Raw genomic sequence first — 13,135 nt, 5'->3', positions numbered from 1 at the left:
CTCACACTCTCGTGTTTTGGCAATCAAGCATGATCATCTAGATCAGTGGTTCTCAACCTGGGGGTCGGGACCCCCTTGGGGGTCAAATGATGATTTGCCAGGGGTCACCAAATCCTTGGCTGTTTCTGAAGCCCGCACCGCTTTCCCAGCCCTTTTGTGGCCACCCAGCAGGGCTGTCCCTGGAGCCCACAGCCGGCCACTCAGCCTCTTCGCAGCTGCCCATTCAGTTTACGGCATGACTGGGGGGCAGAGACTAGAGGTCAGCTGACTGGTGAGGAATGTGAAGTGGGAGGGGCTAGAGGAGACCCTATCTCCTGATTTTGGCATAGGTGTCACTGCTACGAGACACCACAAAGTCAGAGACACAGTGAGTAAAACTACCTGTGATTATAGTTGCCATTAAAAGTCCCCACTACAGTTCTCAGATCAGCAGATGACCTTGATTAAGAGCACCTAAGTTGGCTGAGCAGAACTCCCCGCCAACATTGTCACTCATCTCATTCCCCCCACCAAGGAGTAAGAGAAGGAATAAAAATATAGAATACATGGAAGGGAGAGGAAAAGAGGGGGAGGAACAAAGAAAAAGGGAGAGAAAGAATAAGCGAAAGAACAAGAAAGATGGCTAGAAAGAGGGATGGGGGGAAAAAAACAAGAAATTAGGATAGAGAGAGATAAAAGGGAAAGAAAGGAGAACAAAGAGAAAGAGTGGTACATCCTATAATGTACCATAAGGGGTTTTAATATTGTATGAGTGGAAGGAACTAAGGGAGCACTAAATATCCGTGGGTTAGGGGCGCAAATTACTTGTCTTGCCTTGGGTGCTGACAAACCATGCTATGAAAATAATTTTGGGGGTTGGGGGTCTCCACGACTTAGGAAATTTTATCAATGGGTCACGGCACTAGGGAGGTTGAGAACCACTGATCTAGATGGTCAGATGAAAGTGAAAACTCCGAATTCCATTTATCCCAGTGTCATCTCATTCCATAAAAAATAAAGATACTCAAATAGTGTGATACCGTAAAACATATAAAATTTATTCAACTAATAAAAATCTTCAATCATTGCACTCACATAAAACCTCTTGAATCAAGCAAAAATCACACTGCAATTCAAATCTCAATCCTCCTCTGTGAAACGCCCAGCACCACTGTGAACTGAAGGTCGCGGCGGACCCAAGGTAAGCGTTAGACAGGTTCTCACCCCCGCTCACTGACGCTCTGCAGATCTAGCACGGATCTCCCGCTGGCACACGGAGATAGGAAGCAGCTCCTTAATCGAGTACGAATCTCCCGCTGATACACGGGGATGAACAGCAGCGTCCCGTCCGTCACTCTCTGCTATTGACTGATGCCGTACAGCCACGCCCCGACATGTTTCGTCATACCTGACTTAATCATGGGATTGCAATCCCATGATTAAGTCAAGTATGACGAAACATGTCGGGGCGTGGCTGTACGGCATCAGTCAATAGCAGAGAGTGACGGACGGGACGCTGCTGTTCATCCCCGTGTATCAGCGGGAGATTCGTACTCGATTAAGGAGCTGCTTCCTATCTCCGTGTGCCAGCGGGAGATCCGTGCTAGATCTGCAGAGCGTCAGTGAGCGGGGGTGAGAACCTGTCTAACGCTTACCTTGGGTCCGCCGCGACCTTCAGTTCACAGTAGTGCTGGGCGTTTCACAGAGGAGGATTGAGATTTGAATTGCAGTGTGATTTTTGCTTGATTCAAGAGGTTTTATGTGAGTGCAATGATTGAAGATTGTTATTAGTTGAATAAATTTTATATGTTTTACGGTATCACACTATTTGAGTATCTTTATTTTTTATGGAATGAGATGACACTGGGATAAATGGAATTCGGAGTTTTCATTTTCATCTGACCATCTAGATGATCATGCTTGATTACCAAAACACGAGAGTGTGAGGCATATTGAGTCGGTGAGTGTTGAGTTCAAGGGGAGAGGAAGCACTGGCATTGAGTGAATTGGTGGACTATTTTCAGAAATCGCACACTTTCTTCACGGTGTTCTCTCTATGGACTTTTTATGGACTATATATATTTTATACAATTTGCGATTTAAATTGTTTTGTGTATAGTATATCACAATTATGCAGTATTACGTTATATAATTTTATGTATGGTACATTTTATTAACACGTATTGCACTAGATTATTCTAGCACATAGGGTTTAACATTGTTTGAACACTGGTTAGTGTCATCACTGCTATTAGCGCCACTTATATTGATTTGCAGGGGTCTCTTATGGGCTCCTGGAAGCCATAGAGGTCTTTTCAGTTCACATTTAAAGTGGCTGCTTTGGATCAATCTTATTAGGGCACAGTTATTTTCACATTTATTTTTTCATCACTTTGTTCACAGGGGGCTAACACCCTTTTGTTAGGCGTTGAGCGCAGTGGTGAGGACTCAAGGAGGGCGCAGTTTCTTGAGTTTTCACTTTGTCACTTTAAATTTGTTGAACTGTTGCACATCATGTATAATATTGTTCTTGTTTTGCTATTGCAGTATATGTTATTTTTTTCAATTACTTTGTCTTTAGGCCAGCTATCGCTGGATGAGTTTATAGATGGGGCTCGCAAAGACAAGTGGGTGATGAAAATGCTCCAGATGGATGTCAGTCCTGGTAGCTGGATCAATGAGCAAAGAAGGAAGAGTGCTTTGTTTTAAAGCTGAATGGCTCGAATGCTTCCAAGAGACCTGAGGAAATCCATTGAGAATGGAACTTCTCAGCAAGGGATTGGGCAATAAAGGTTTTGAAAGCAGACATTCACTGTGACTGAAACCAATATAGTGGATTCTCAATCAGAAATTGTAACATATTCAAGTTTTTTTTCTGATTCACAATTGCTGCTAGGAGTATACACGTTCCCATGTTTTTTTGCAGTACCGTGCAATATGACAACACTTAATGGGATACATCATTCTATGTGTAGCCAAATCTAGATGTGGGCTGCTGAATTACCTTTGTAACACCATCTTAAACAATCCATTTATTGGCACTACAGCCAAGGTTGAGGCTCAGCCTCCCTGAAAAGTGTCTGCTATTCCTATTTGTTGCCATCAACAACTTTCCAATTTATACATTCAATGTGTGACTATCTGAACAGTACTAATGATTTTGCATATGGTGATTTTGCATGTCATATGTAAGTGGATTTGACTTGTAAACAATATTTGGTTTTATAACTGACAAAACTGAAGACAGTGATTTGAAATTTGTTTTTCAAACTATGCAGCTGAGTGGGTTATTTAAGGATAGAATGGAAAGTTAAAAGACACAACTAAAGTGACCACTCAACAATGTTAATATTTCATGTGCATTCTAGTGGGTCCAGTCACCAACTAGTAACTGACAACACCAGAAAAACTAGCATGTAGCTATCCTCAGGGAGAGGCAGGTTTCACCCCTCCCCACTTCTGTAACTTTTTATGCTTACATTTATGCTGAGGAATGGTGCAGGACAATATAAATTACAGCTATGGTATGGGGATCTTTGGAGGTTGATCTCACTTTGAGGGTCCTCCAAAATTTTACACTTGATACTTAATATGCATGTATGTACAAAATATTGCTACCTTTTAGAGCTTTGCAGATGTGTTCAGTGTAGAACATTCCTCTTGTTTAAGGGATGTGCTACCTGCATATACAGTGGTGGAATAATTTAATAAACTGACCCAAGAATCAGCCATTTAATTCACTTGTGACTTCTCTGTGGCATTGTAAACAAAGTCCATAATTTTTTGCTACCACTAAATCAAGCCAAAGAAATGTAAAATGTAAAGTCAAAACTTTTTTTAAATTTTGGATAAAGTGGAGAGGAATTGGAACACCTGTCAATTTTTATTACTGTCTGTGCCCTGTTATTGAGATTCACATCACATTATTTTGTCCTGTTTACCGTTATCATCGAAAGTGAAAGTAAAGAAAATCCCAAATTTTGGGTTGGCAACAGAACAGTAAGGCCCCTTTCACACTGGGGCAATGGGGGCGTCGGCGGTACAACAGCGCTATTTTTAGCGCTGCTGTACCGTCGTTCTTGCAGCAGTATTCGACCGCTAGCGGTTCGGTTTTAACCCCCGCTGGCGGCCGAAAAAGGGTTAAATCCGCTCGTACAGCGCGGCTATAGCCGCGGTATTACCGCGGTATAGCCGCGCTGTCCCATTGATTTCAATGGGCAGGAGCGGTTTAGGAGCGGTGAATACACCGCTCCTTCCCCGCTCCAAAGAAGCGGCTCGCAGGACTTTTTTTACCGTCCTGCGAGCGCACCGCTTCAGTGTGAAAGCCCGAGGGCTTTCACACTGAACAAACAGCGGAGGCTGTTTAGGGGCGGTTTTCAGGCGGTATTTTTAGCGCAATACCGCCTGAAAACCGCTCCAGTGTGAAAGGGGCCTAATAGAGGAGAAATCTATAGGGCACACTAGTTCTGGTGATGCTAGTGACACCCCGGGATTCCGTCACTTTAGAGGGATTTAATTTAATTTCCTGTTTTGGTTATGGGAGAAGAAGTGAAGGGATTCTCCCCTATGGGATACAAATGGAAAACAAACTGACAGGGCTTATAACCTCCATGACTGTATCCAAAATGTACTCTTTCCTAAAATCTAGTGTTTATTAAAGTGGTTGTAAAGGCAGAAAGATTTTGTTTACCTTGAGCCAGCTCTGTGTGTGAGAGCAGCGGCACTGCTCTATCTCTCTTTCCTCAGAGGACATGGAGGCAGCAGTGGAAGCCATTGGCATCTGCTGCTGTCAATCAAATCCTGTGCAGAAGGAGCCGGGGTCAGGGCCGAGTCACGCTGTTGCAGACAGAGACAGTCAGGCTCAGAATCAAGCCCACATGAGTGCTCCCAAAGAAGTGGTTTGCTATGGGGGCACTCGGAAGAAAGCAGGAGGCAGAAGTGCCAATGGGGAACCCCAAAAGAGGAGATTCAGGGCTGTTCTGTACAAAATCCATTGTACAGAGCAGGTGAGTCTAACATGTTTATTATTAATTTAAAAAATAATTGAACCTTTACAATCACTTTAAGTATCCCTTTAAGTATCCCTTTGTGTCTGTAATGTAACCTTACCCATTGACTTTGGTAAATTTATTACCAGTTCTAATAACATATTTCCTATCAATATGTGTTTATATATCTTTTCCAAGCAATCCATCATGTTCTAAATGTCTTAAAAAAATTTGACATATTTTTACATAAAGGCTTTTTTTTCAAAATGTCAACTCCCCTATGCACCAATATAGCATTAATGTACTTGTTTTGAAAAATAAAATAGCTTTCCATTTATTCTACACACTCTTATCTCACTCTCTTCGTTGATGTTTAAAAACACTGCTCGATTACTTCTGCCCTACTTCCTGAACAGACTTTAGGTCATGATTTAGGAAGGAGTTGATCAGCTGAGGTTAAATGATGCAGGATGTGTGCTAATGGGATCAGCTGGTCAATTCCTTCCTGTGTCATGACCTAAAGTCTGTCCAGAAAGTAAGGCAGAAGTAATTGAGCAATGTTTTTAAACATCCATGAAGAGAGTGAGGTAATTTTGTGTAGAATACATGGAAAGCTATTTTATTTTTGCAAAAGAAGGACATTAATGCTATATTGGTACACAGGGGAGCTGGAATTTAGAAAAAATGTTGAACAAAGGTGAACTTAGCCTTTAAACTACTGAATACATGATTTTGCTAAACCATTTGATGAAGTTACATTACTATAACAGAAAGAGTAACCCCTTGGGGTAAACATACCACTGGCTCAGAGCCTCTGTTTTTAGACATCAACATCAAGGAGGAATTCAGTTGTCCCACTAGATATTTTCAGCCAACAACCATTTTTTATTTTGCCATTCCAGTGAAGAGATAAATAGGTGCTGCAGGTCACGGCACTGTCATCTTATCTCCTAGCGAGTTAGTAGAGCATAGTGATTCAATATAAATGACTACTTAAATTGACAGATCCAGATTACACTGTTAGTTAAAGTATAACTTTACTGCATATTATGAAAAATGTATTGCATTCTGTATTATGTTCTCTTGTACAGAAATAAAGAAAATGTCTAACTTCATTTATTTCTAAGACATATTTTAAAACATCAGAGCACACAATCAGCATATTAACAATTATACCAACCATTTATAGATATTTTAAAAGAAAATCGTATAGTTATTTGAAAATAGAACATGAAACTGGAAGCATGCTGATGATGGTCATTATGCACGACACATGACTTTTCAGTGCAAAGTGAAACCTCTCATAAGAGAAACATGGAGGCTGCTATTACTGACCTCTCCCTCTAAAAATGCTGGTAACAAAACCAAAATGTATATATGAGCAATGTACAGGTGATTCATTATAATGCAAGTTTTCCTAAGTGGGATTACATCACAAATATACCCCCAATGTATGTTTCATTATATGGGTGTCAGGGCTGGCTCAGCCCTTCCTTCTCTGAGCTGGCCGCTCAGCTGTCGGCTAATTGCCAGCTCTCATCTCTCTCCACAGTTAACCAGCTGTTGTGGATCTGCTCGTCAGTCCCGCCTACTTAAAGATCTTGAGCTCACTTCATTCCTGCCTTCGCCTTGGTCACATCACAAGAAACCATCTCCTGCATTCCTGTTTAAAGACTGGCTTTGCTGATATCCCTTCTGGCTCCTTATCCTGCTTGCTGTTCCTCCACTTGGATCCATGACTTCTGGCCTGGCTGATTACCCAAACTGGTTACTGAACTCTGGCTTGGCTGATTACCCTATCTGGTTACTGAACTCTGGCTTGGCTGACTACCCGATCTGGTTACTGGACTCTGGCTATGCTCTGACTACGCTTACTCTATTTACCTTTTTATTTTTATTAATAAACAAGTGTGATTTTAATGTACTTCTGTCTCGGTCTGGTTTATGGTTTCTGACAGTAGGTGAAGGCCATGAATCCACTTGTTGGTGATATTTTTTCCAGATTGGATGAGCAAGATCACCACATGGATCAGTTTGCCATGGCGTTCCAAATGCTCCGAGTCGCACGGCTGACCTGGAATCCCCCACTGTGGCTGCTCAGGTACAAGCTGAGTTGTAGGTCGTCCCTGCTGCAGGCACCCGCCTTGAGTATTACCTCTATAAGAGGTATTTCTGGTTTCGCCCTGCTTCCCCAGTGATTTGGGGGCAATCCAGTTCAATGCAGAGGGTTTCTCAACCAAGTTGAGATATACTTTGAGATGCTGCCCCAGGCGTTTCCCACGGACAGAAGCAAAGTAGATTCGTGATATCTTTGCTTTCTGAGAGAGCCTTGGCCTGGGCTAACCCTCTATGGGAGACGCAAAAACCTGTTGTCTTGAGTTACCCTGAGTTTGTGGCCTTTAAAAGGGTATTTGACGTTCCCGCATGTTCCGCTTCTGCTGCCAAGTGCCTCATGTCCATCAAACAGAGTACGAGAACTGTTGCCGACTACGCCAAGTTCCGTACTCTGGCAGCAGAGGTTGTTTGGAACAATGAGGCCCTCGTGGCTGCTTTTTCTCATGGTCTCTCAGATTCCATCAAGGATGAGATAGCAGCCTGAGATATACCCACTGAGCTGGAGAGCTTGATCTCGTTTGCCATCCTCATTGACTCCAGACTTTCTTTTAAGGAGCGCTTGCAGAAGCCTCCTGTACGTTTACCTCCGAGCTTTGCAGTCCCACCCGTGCCTCCCTCATCTCCCATGCCTCCTGGTCAGTGAAGAGGTACCCATGCACTTGGGCTTCACGCGTCTCTCTGCAGATGAGAGAGCCTTTAGGAGGAGGGAGAGATTGTGCCTTTATTGAGGTCAGGCAGGTCACTTTTTGAAGTCTTGTCCTACCCGTCCTGGGATCACCCGAATCTTGAGGTCCTGTCATGGACAGACCTTAGGTGGTGTTGTGTCTCCCCAGTTATCCAGAAGGATAAGCCCCTGGTTTCGGTCACCCTTTCTTGGGGTAAGTCGTCTATCGAGATACAGCCTCTAATCGACTCTGCGGCTGCAGGCCTGTTCCTTGATGCTGCCCTTGTATCAAAGCACTCGATTCCACTGCAGCTGCGTGACACTCCACTTGCCATTGGGGCTCTTGACGGGAGACCTTTACAGCCTGCCCATGTGACTCATGAGACAGATCTGTTGTCCATGACCATAGGGGCTCTTCACCATGAGATAATCCAATTCTAAGTGATTTCCTCTCCTAAGTTTCGGCTGGTAATTGGTTATCCTTGGTTACAGAGGCACAACCCCTCTTTTGATTGGCTCTGTGCTGAGGTTCTCTCCTGGTCGCCACAATGCAGTGAAACATGCTTCCGGAATGTAGCCAAGGTCCTGTGTACCTCTTCACTCTCCTCCCTGCCAGAGGAGTACCGTGATTTTAGCGGTGTCTTTGACAAAGGTCAAGCTGGTAGTTTTCCTCCACACCAGCCATATGATTGCGCAATTGACCTTCAACCTGGTGCCACTACCCCTCATGGCTGGGTTTACCCTTTGTTGGTCTTGGAGGATAAAGCCATGGAGGAGTATGTTGCAGATGCACTTTCTCGGGGTTTCATCCGCAAATCCTCATCTCCTGCTGGTGCTGGTTTCTTCTTTGTGAAGAAGAGGAGCGGTGAACTGAGACCTTGTATTGATTATAGGGGTCTCATTCGTTTCACAATTAACAATGCCTAGCCGATCCCGTTGATTACACAGTTATTTGACCGCCTCAAGGGAGCAACGGTTTTCACTAAGCTTGATCTGAGAGGGGCTTACAATCTCGTGAGGATTAAGGAGGACAACGAGTGGAAAACTGTGTTTAATACCAGAACAGACCATTATGAGTATCTCGTAATGCCTTTTGGCCTTTGTAACGCCCCCGCAAGTTTTCCAGGAATTTATTAACGATGTCCTCCGAGATTTGTTGCAGTTATGTGTGGTGGTTTATCTCGATGATATCCTGATATTTTCCAAGTTCCCGGAGAGCCACTACACAGATGTCTGTCGTGTGCTTCAGAAATTAGGTGAGAACAATCTCTATTGTAAACTGGAGAAGTGTGAGTTCCATCGGGAACAGGTTAAATTCCTGGGCTGTCATTTCCACTGCTGGTTTTTCAATGGACCCAGAGAAACTTTGGGCAGTCCTACAGTGGCCTCGACTCGTGGGGTTACGTCCTCTGCAGCGTTTCCTGGGTTTTGCCAACTATTATCTGAAGTTTTTTTTGAAGTTTCGTAACTTCTCGTCTCTGGTCAAGCCCCTGACAGATATGACCAGAAAGAACGGTAACCCACAGAGTTGGTCTGCGGAGTCCATTAAGCCCTTTGAAAGTCTCAAGGCTGCCTTTGTTTCTGCTCCTGTGTTGGCACATCCTGATCCTAAGTTACCTTTTATCCTTTAGGTTGATGCTTCTGAGACTGGTGTTGGTACCCTTCTGTCTCAACCTCCTACCTCTGAGAGTGCTATGCATCCTTGTGGCTACTTTTCCAAGAAATTGTCACCTGCCGAGTGCAATTACAAGATTGGTGACAGAGAGCTGTTGGCAATCATTTTAGCCCTGAAAGAATGGAGACATCTCCTCGAAGGTACCACTATGCTGGTTCTCATTCTTACTGATCATAAGAATGTCACATTCTTGTCTGAGGCTAAACTCCTCTCTCCCAGAAGGGCACGATGGGCTCTTTTCTTGTCAGGTTTCAATTACATTGTCTCATTCTTACCCGGTACTAAGAATGTAAGGGCAGACGCCTTGTCATGACAATTTTCCTCCACTTCCAAGTTGGAGTCGGTTCCAGTTCCTATGATTTCTCCTGATCGTATTCTGGCTACGGTTCACAGCAGTCTTACTTCTCCTTTGGGTGACAAAATTCTTGCTGCTCAGGTCAATGCTCTTCATGAGAAACCACTGCTTCGTCTCAGAGAGTCTCCGTACTGCCGTGCTCCAGACTTACCATTTTCCCAAGGCAGTGACCACCCTGGTAATAATCAACTCGTTTGGGCCATTTCCTAACAATTCTAGTGGCCTAGTCTAAGTGCTGATGTAACTGCCTTCATAGCTGCCTGTTCCGTGTGTGCTCAGAGTAAGACTCCACGACACCTTCCAGTGGGCCTCCTACAACCCATACCCAATGAAGAGAGGCCCTGGACCCACCTGTCTATGGATTTCATTGTGGAGTTGCTCAACTCCCAAGGCAACACAGTGATCCTGATGGTGGTTGACCAGTTCTCAAAGATGTGCCATTGTATTCCACTTAAGAAGTTGCCCACATCTAAGGAACTGGCTTCCATTTTTGCTTGGGAGATCTTTCGCTTACATGGACTACCTAAGGTGATTGTCTCGGACAGGGGTAGTCAGTTTGTGTCCCGCTTCTGGCGAGCCTTTTGTGCACAGCTGGGAATTCAGCTTGCTTTCTCCTCTGCGTATCACCCGCAGTCTAATGGGGCAGCAGAACAAGCCAATCAGTTCTTGGAGCAATTACTACATTGCTATATTTCTGACCATCACAACAACTGGTCAGACCTCTTACCATGGGCAGAGTTTGCTCACAACAGTGCCTTGAATTCTGCTTCCCGATTGTCTCAGTTTATGGCGAATTATGGTTTCCAACCTTCCATGTTGCCTGACTCGTTTGTTCCGCAGAGTATTCCTGCACTAGAGGAGCATCTCCGTGGTCTTCGTTCCACTTGGGCACAAGTTCAGGAGGCTTTGCATCATGCTAATGATAGGTACAGACTCCATGCTGACCACAGACGCCTGCCTGTGCCTTCCTACCAGGTTGGGTACATGTTTTGGCTGTCATCTCACAACCTCCAACTTCGTGTTCCCTCACTGAAGTTCGCACCTCGGTTTATTGGGCCTTTCCGTATCCTTCGCAGGATTAACCCAGTGGCTTACGCGTTGGACCTTCCTCCTAGTATGCGCATCTCAAATGTGTTTCATGTCTCCTTATTGAAAACGTTGGTATGCAACCGCTTTACCACTTCCTCACCCGGTACAGGTTGAGAACCATGAGGAGTATGAGGTACAATCCATTGTTGACTCCCGTAGGTTCCGTAGGCGCATACAGTACCTGGTGCATTGGAAGGGGTACGGTCCAGAGGAACGCTCCTGGTTCTCATCCTTGGATGTACATGCTCCTGCCCTCCTTCGTGATTCCCATAGACGTTTTCCCCTCAAGCCCGATGGTCCTCCAAGGGGGAGGGGACGTTGAGGAGGGGGGTACTGTCAGGGCTGGCTCAGCCCTTCCTTCTCTGAGCTGGCCACTCAGCTGTTGGCTAATTGCCAGCCCTCATCTTTCTCCACAGTTAAACAGCTGTTGCTCGTCAGTCCCGCCTACTTAAAGATCTCCAGCTCACTTCATTCCTGCCTTCGCCTTAGTCACATCACAAGAAACCATCTCCTGCGTTCCTGTTTAAAGACTGGCTTTGCTGATATCCCTTCTGGCTCCTTATTCTGCTTGCTGTTCCTCTACATGAATCCCTGACTTCTGGCCTGGCTGATTACCTGATCTGTTTATCAAACTCTGGCTTGGCTGATTACCCAATCTGGTTACTGAACTCTGGCTTGGCTGACTACTCAATCCGGTTACTGGACTCTAGCTATGCTTTGACTACGCTTACTCTATTTACCTTTTTATTTTTATTAATAAACAAGTGTGATTTTACTGTACTTCTGTCTCGGTCTGGTTCATGGTTTCTGACAATGGGTTTAACACAAAGTATGTTGTATGATAATATTCACAAACACTTCTACTATGTGTTTCACATCATAGCTTCATCAGAAAGATGTAAGAAAGAAGTACATTGCTGAACTCTGTAAACACACTAAACATGAATATTGAATAAGTACAGATTATATTTTATTATTTATAAGTGCAATCATAATAACACCATTGCTACCAGGCACTTACTATGTTGCAAACCAACAAATCGAAGTCATGTTTGTGATTATTATCATACTTTGTGTTTAACCTATATAATGAAATATACATCAGGGGTATATTTGTGATGGTGATCCAGCTACAGAATACTTGCATGATCAGACATTACCTGGACATTGTTCTTACTGTATATGCATAATTTTAAATAATTTGTAATGTTAATACAATAAAAATTGAATTTTTTAAAATTTGGTTTGATGGTACCTTAAAAGTCCCTAGAAATTCTTCCCTTTTGGTTCCGGTATACCTGTAAAGTCCCTTTTCTTTCATAACTTCTAAAAATGCTAGTTGCTGGATTATCCTTCTAACCCACTTGCTTTAATACTTTGAGTTTTGGGAATATTAAGTGCAATGCTAATCCATATTGTGTGTATATATATTAGAAAATTGTGCAATTATGCAAACAGTAAGTATAACAACACATTGACTGTGCAAAATAAAAATAAAGTGCTAGGTGCAAACAGCAATAAATGAATATAAATACAATTCATACATTTAAATCACTTAAAAGTCCATATATGTGAAATGGTATTGTGAATAAATTACCCATGAGGGAAAAAAGCAAAAAAACAGTCCAAACAGGTGAAATGAAATCACAAGTGTTTAGGTAGAAATCAATGTTGAAATTGAAGATATATTCAACCCCTGAAGGATAGACCACCATCCAGTAAGAAATCACCATAGATTGTGAATCCACCACCGATGAAAAAATTGGATACTCTTACCGGACTCAGTGGACCCAATGCCAGCAGCACGGAGTCAAACAGGCATGGAACCGGGAATGTGGTCACTCTCATGGTGGCCTATCCTTCAGAAGTCTAATATATGTTCATTTCAACATTGATTTCTACCTAAACACTTGTGATTTCATTTAAGCTGTTTGGACTGTTTTTTGTTTTTTCCGTCATGTGTTATTTATTCACAATACCATTTCACATATATGGAATTTAAGTAATTTAAATTTATGAATGGTATTTATATTAATTTATTGCTGTTTGCACGTAGCACTTTATTTTATTTTGCACAGTCAATGTGTTATACTTACTGTTTGCATACTTGCACAATTTTCTAATATATACACACAATATGGATTAGCGCTGCACTTAATATTCTCATTATCCACTCAATTTTCTGATTGTAGTGTTTGCAGCTTTTCCTAATCTGTTGAGTAGCGCAGTGCACATTTTGAAATTTAGATTTAAAACTTTGAGTTACTGAC

General features: G+C 43.1%; 1 protein-coding gene across 1 annotated transcript in view; it reads left to right on the top strand.

Moving 5' to 3' along the window:
• The window catches only part of GUCA1B (guanylate cyclase activator 1B), a 74,772-nt gene extending 69,496 nt beyond the window's left edge, over positions 1-5,276 (top strand). Inside the window, exon 4 of the mRNA XM_073615751.1 lies at positions 2,561-5,276. Within this exon, the coding sequence (XP_073471852.1) occupies positions 2,561-2,688 (128 nt within the window). The 3' untranslated portion in view covers positions 2,689-5,276. The remainder of the gene's footprint in view (positions 1-2,560) is intronic.
• The last annotated feature ends 7,859 nt before the right edge of the window (positions 5,277-13,135 follow it).

The sequence above is a fragment of the Aquarana catesbeiana genome, linkage group LG02 (assembly GCF_042186555.1).
Source record: "Aquarana catesbeiana isolate 2022-GZ linkage group LG02, ASM4218655v1, whole genome shotgun sequence".
In the NCBI taxonomy this organism is placed as follows: Eukaryota; Metazoa; Chordata; class Amphibia; order Anura; family Ranidae; genus Aquarana; species Aquarana catesbeiana.
This window is presented reverse-complemented; position numbering and strand designations above follow the sequence as displayed.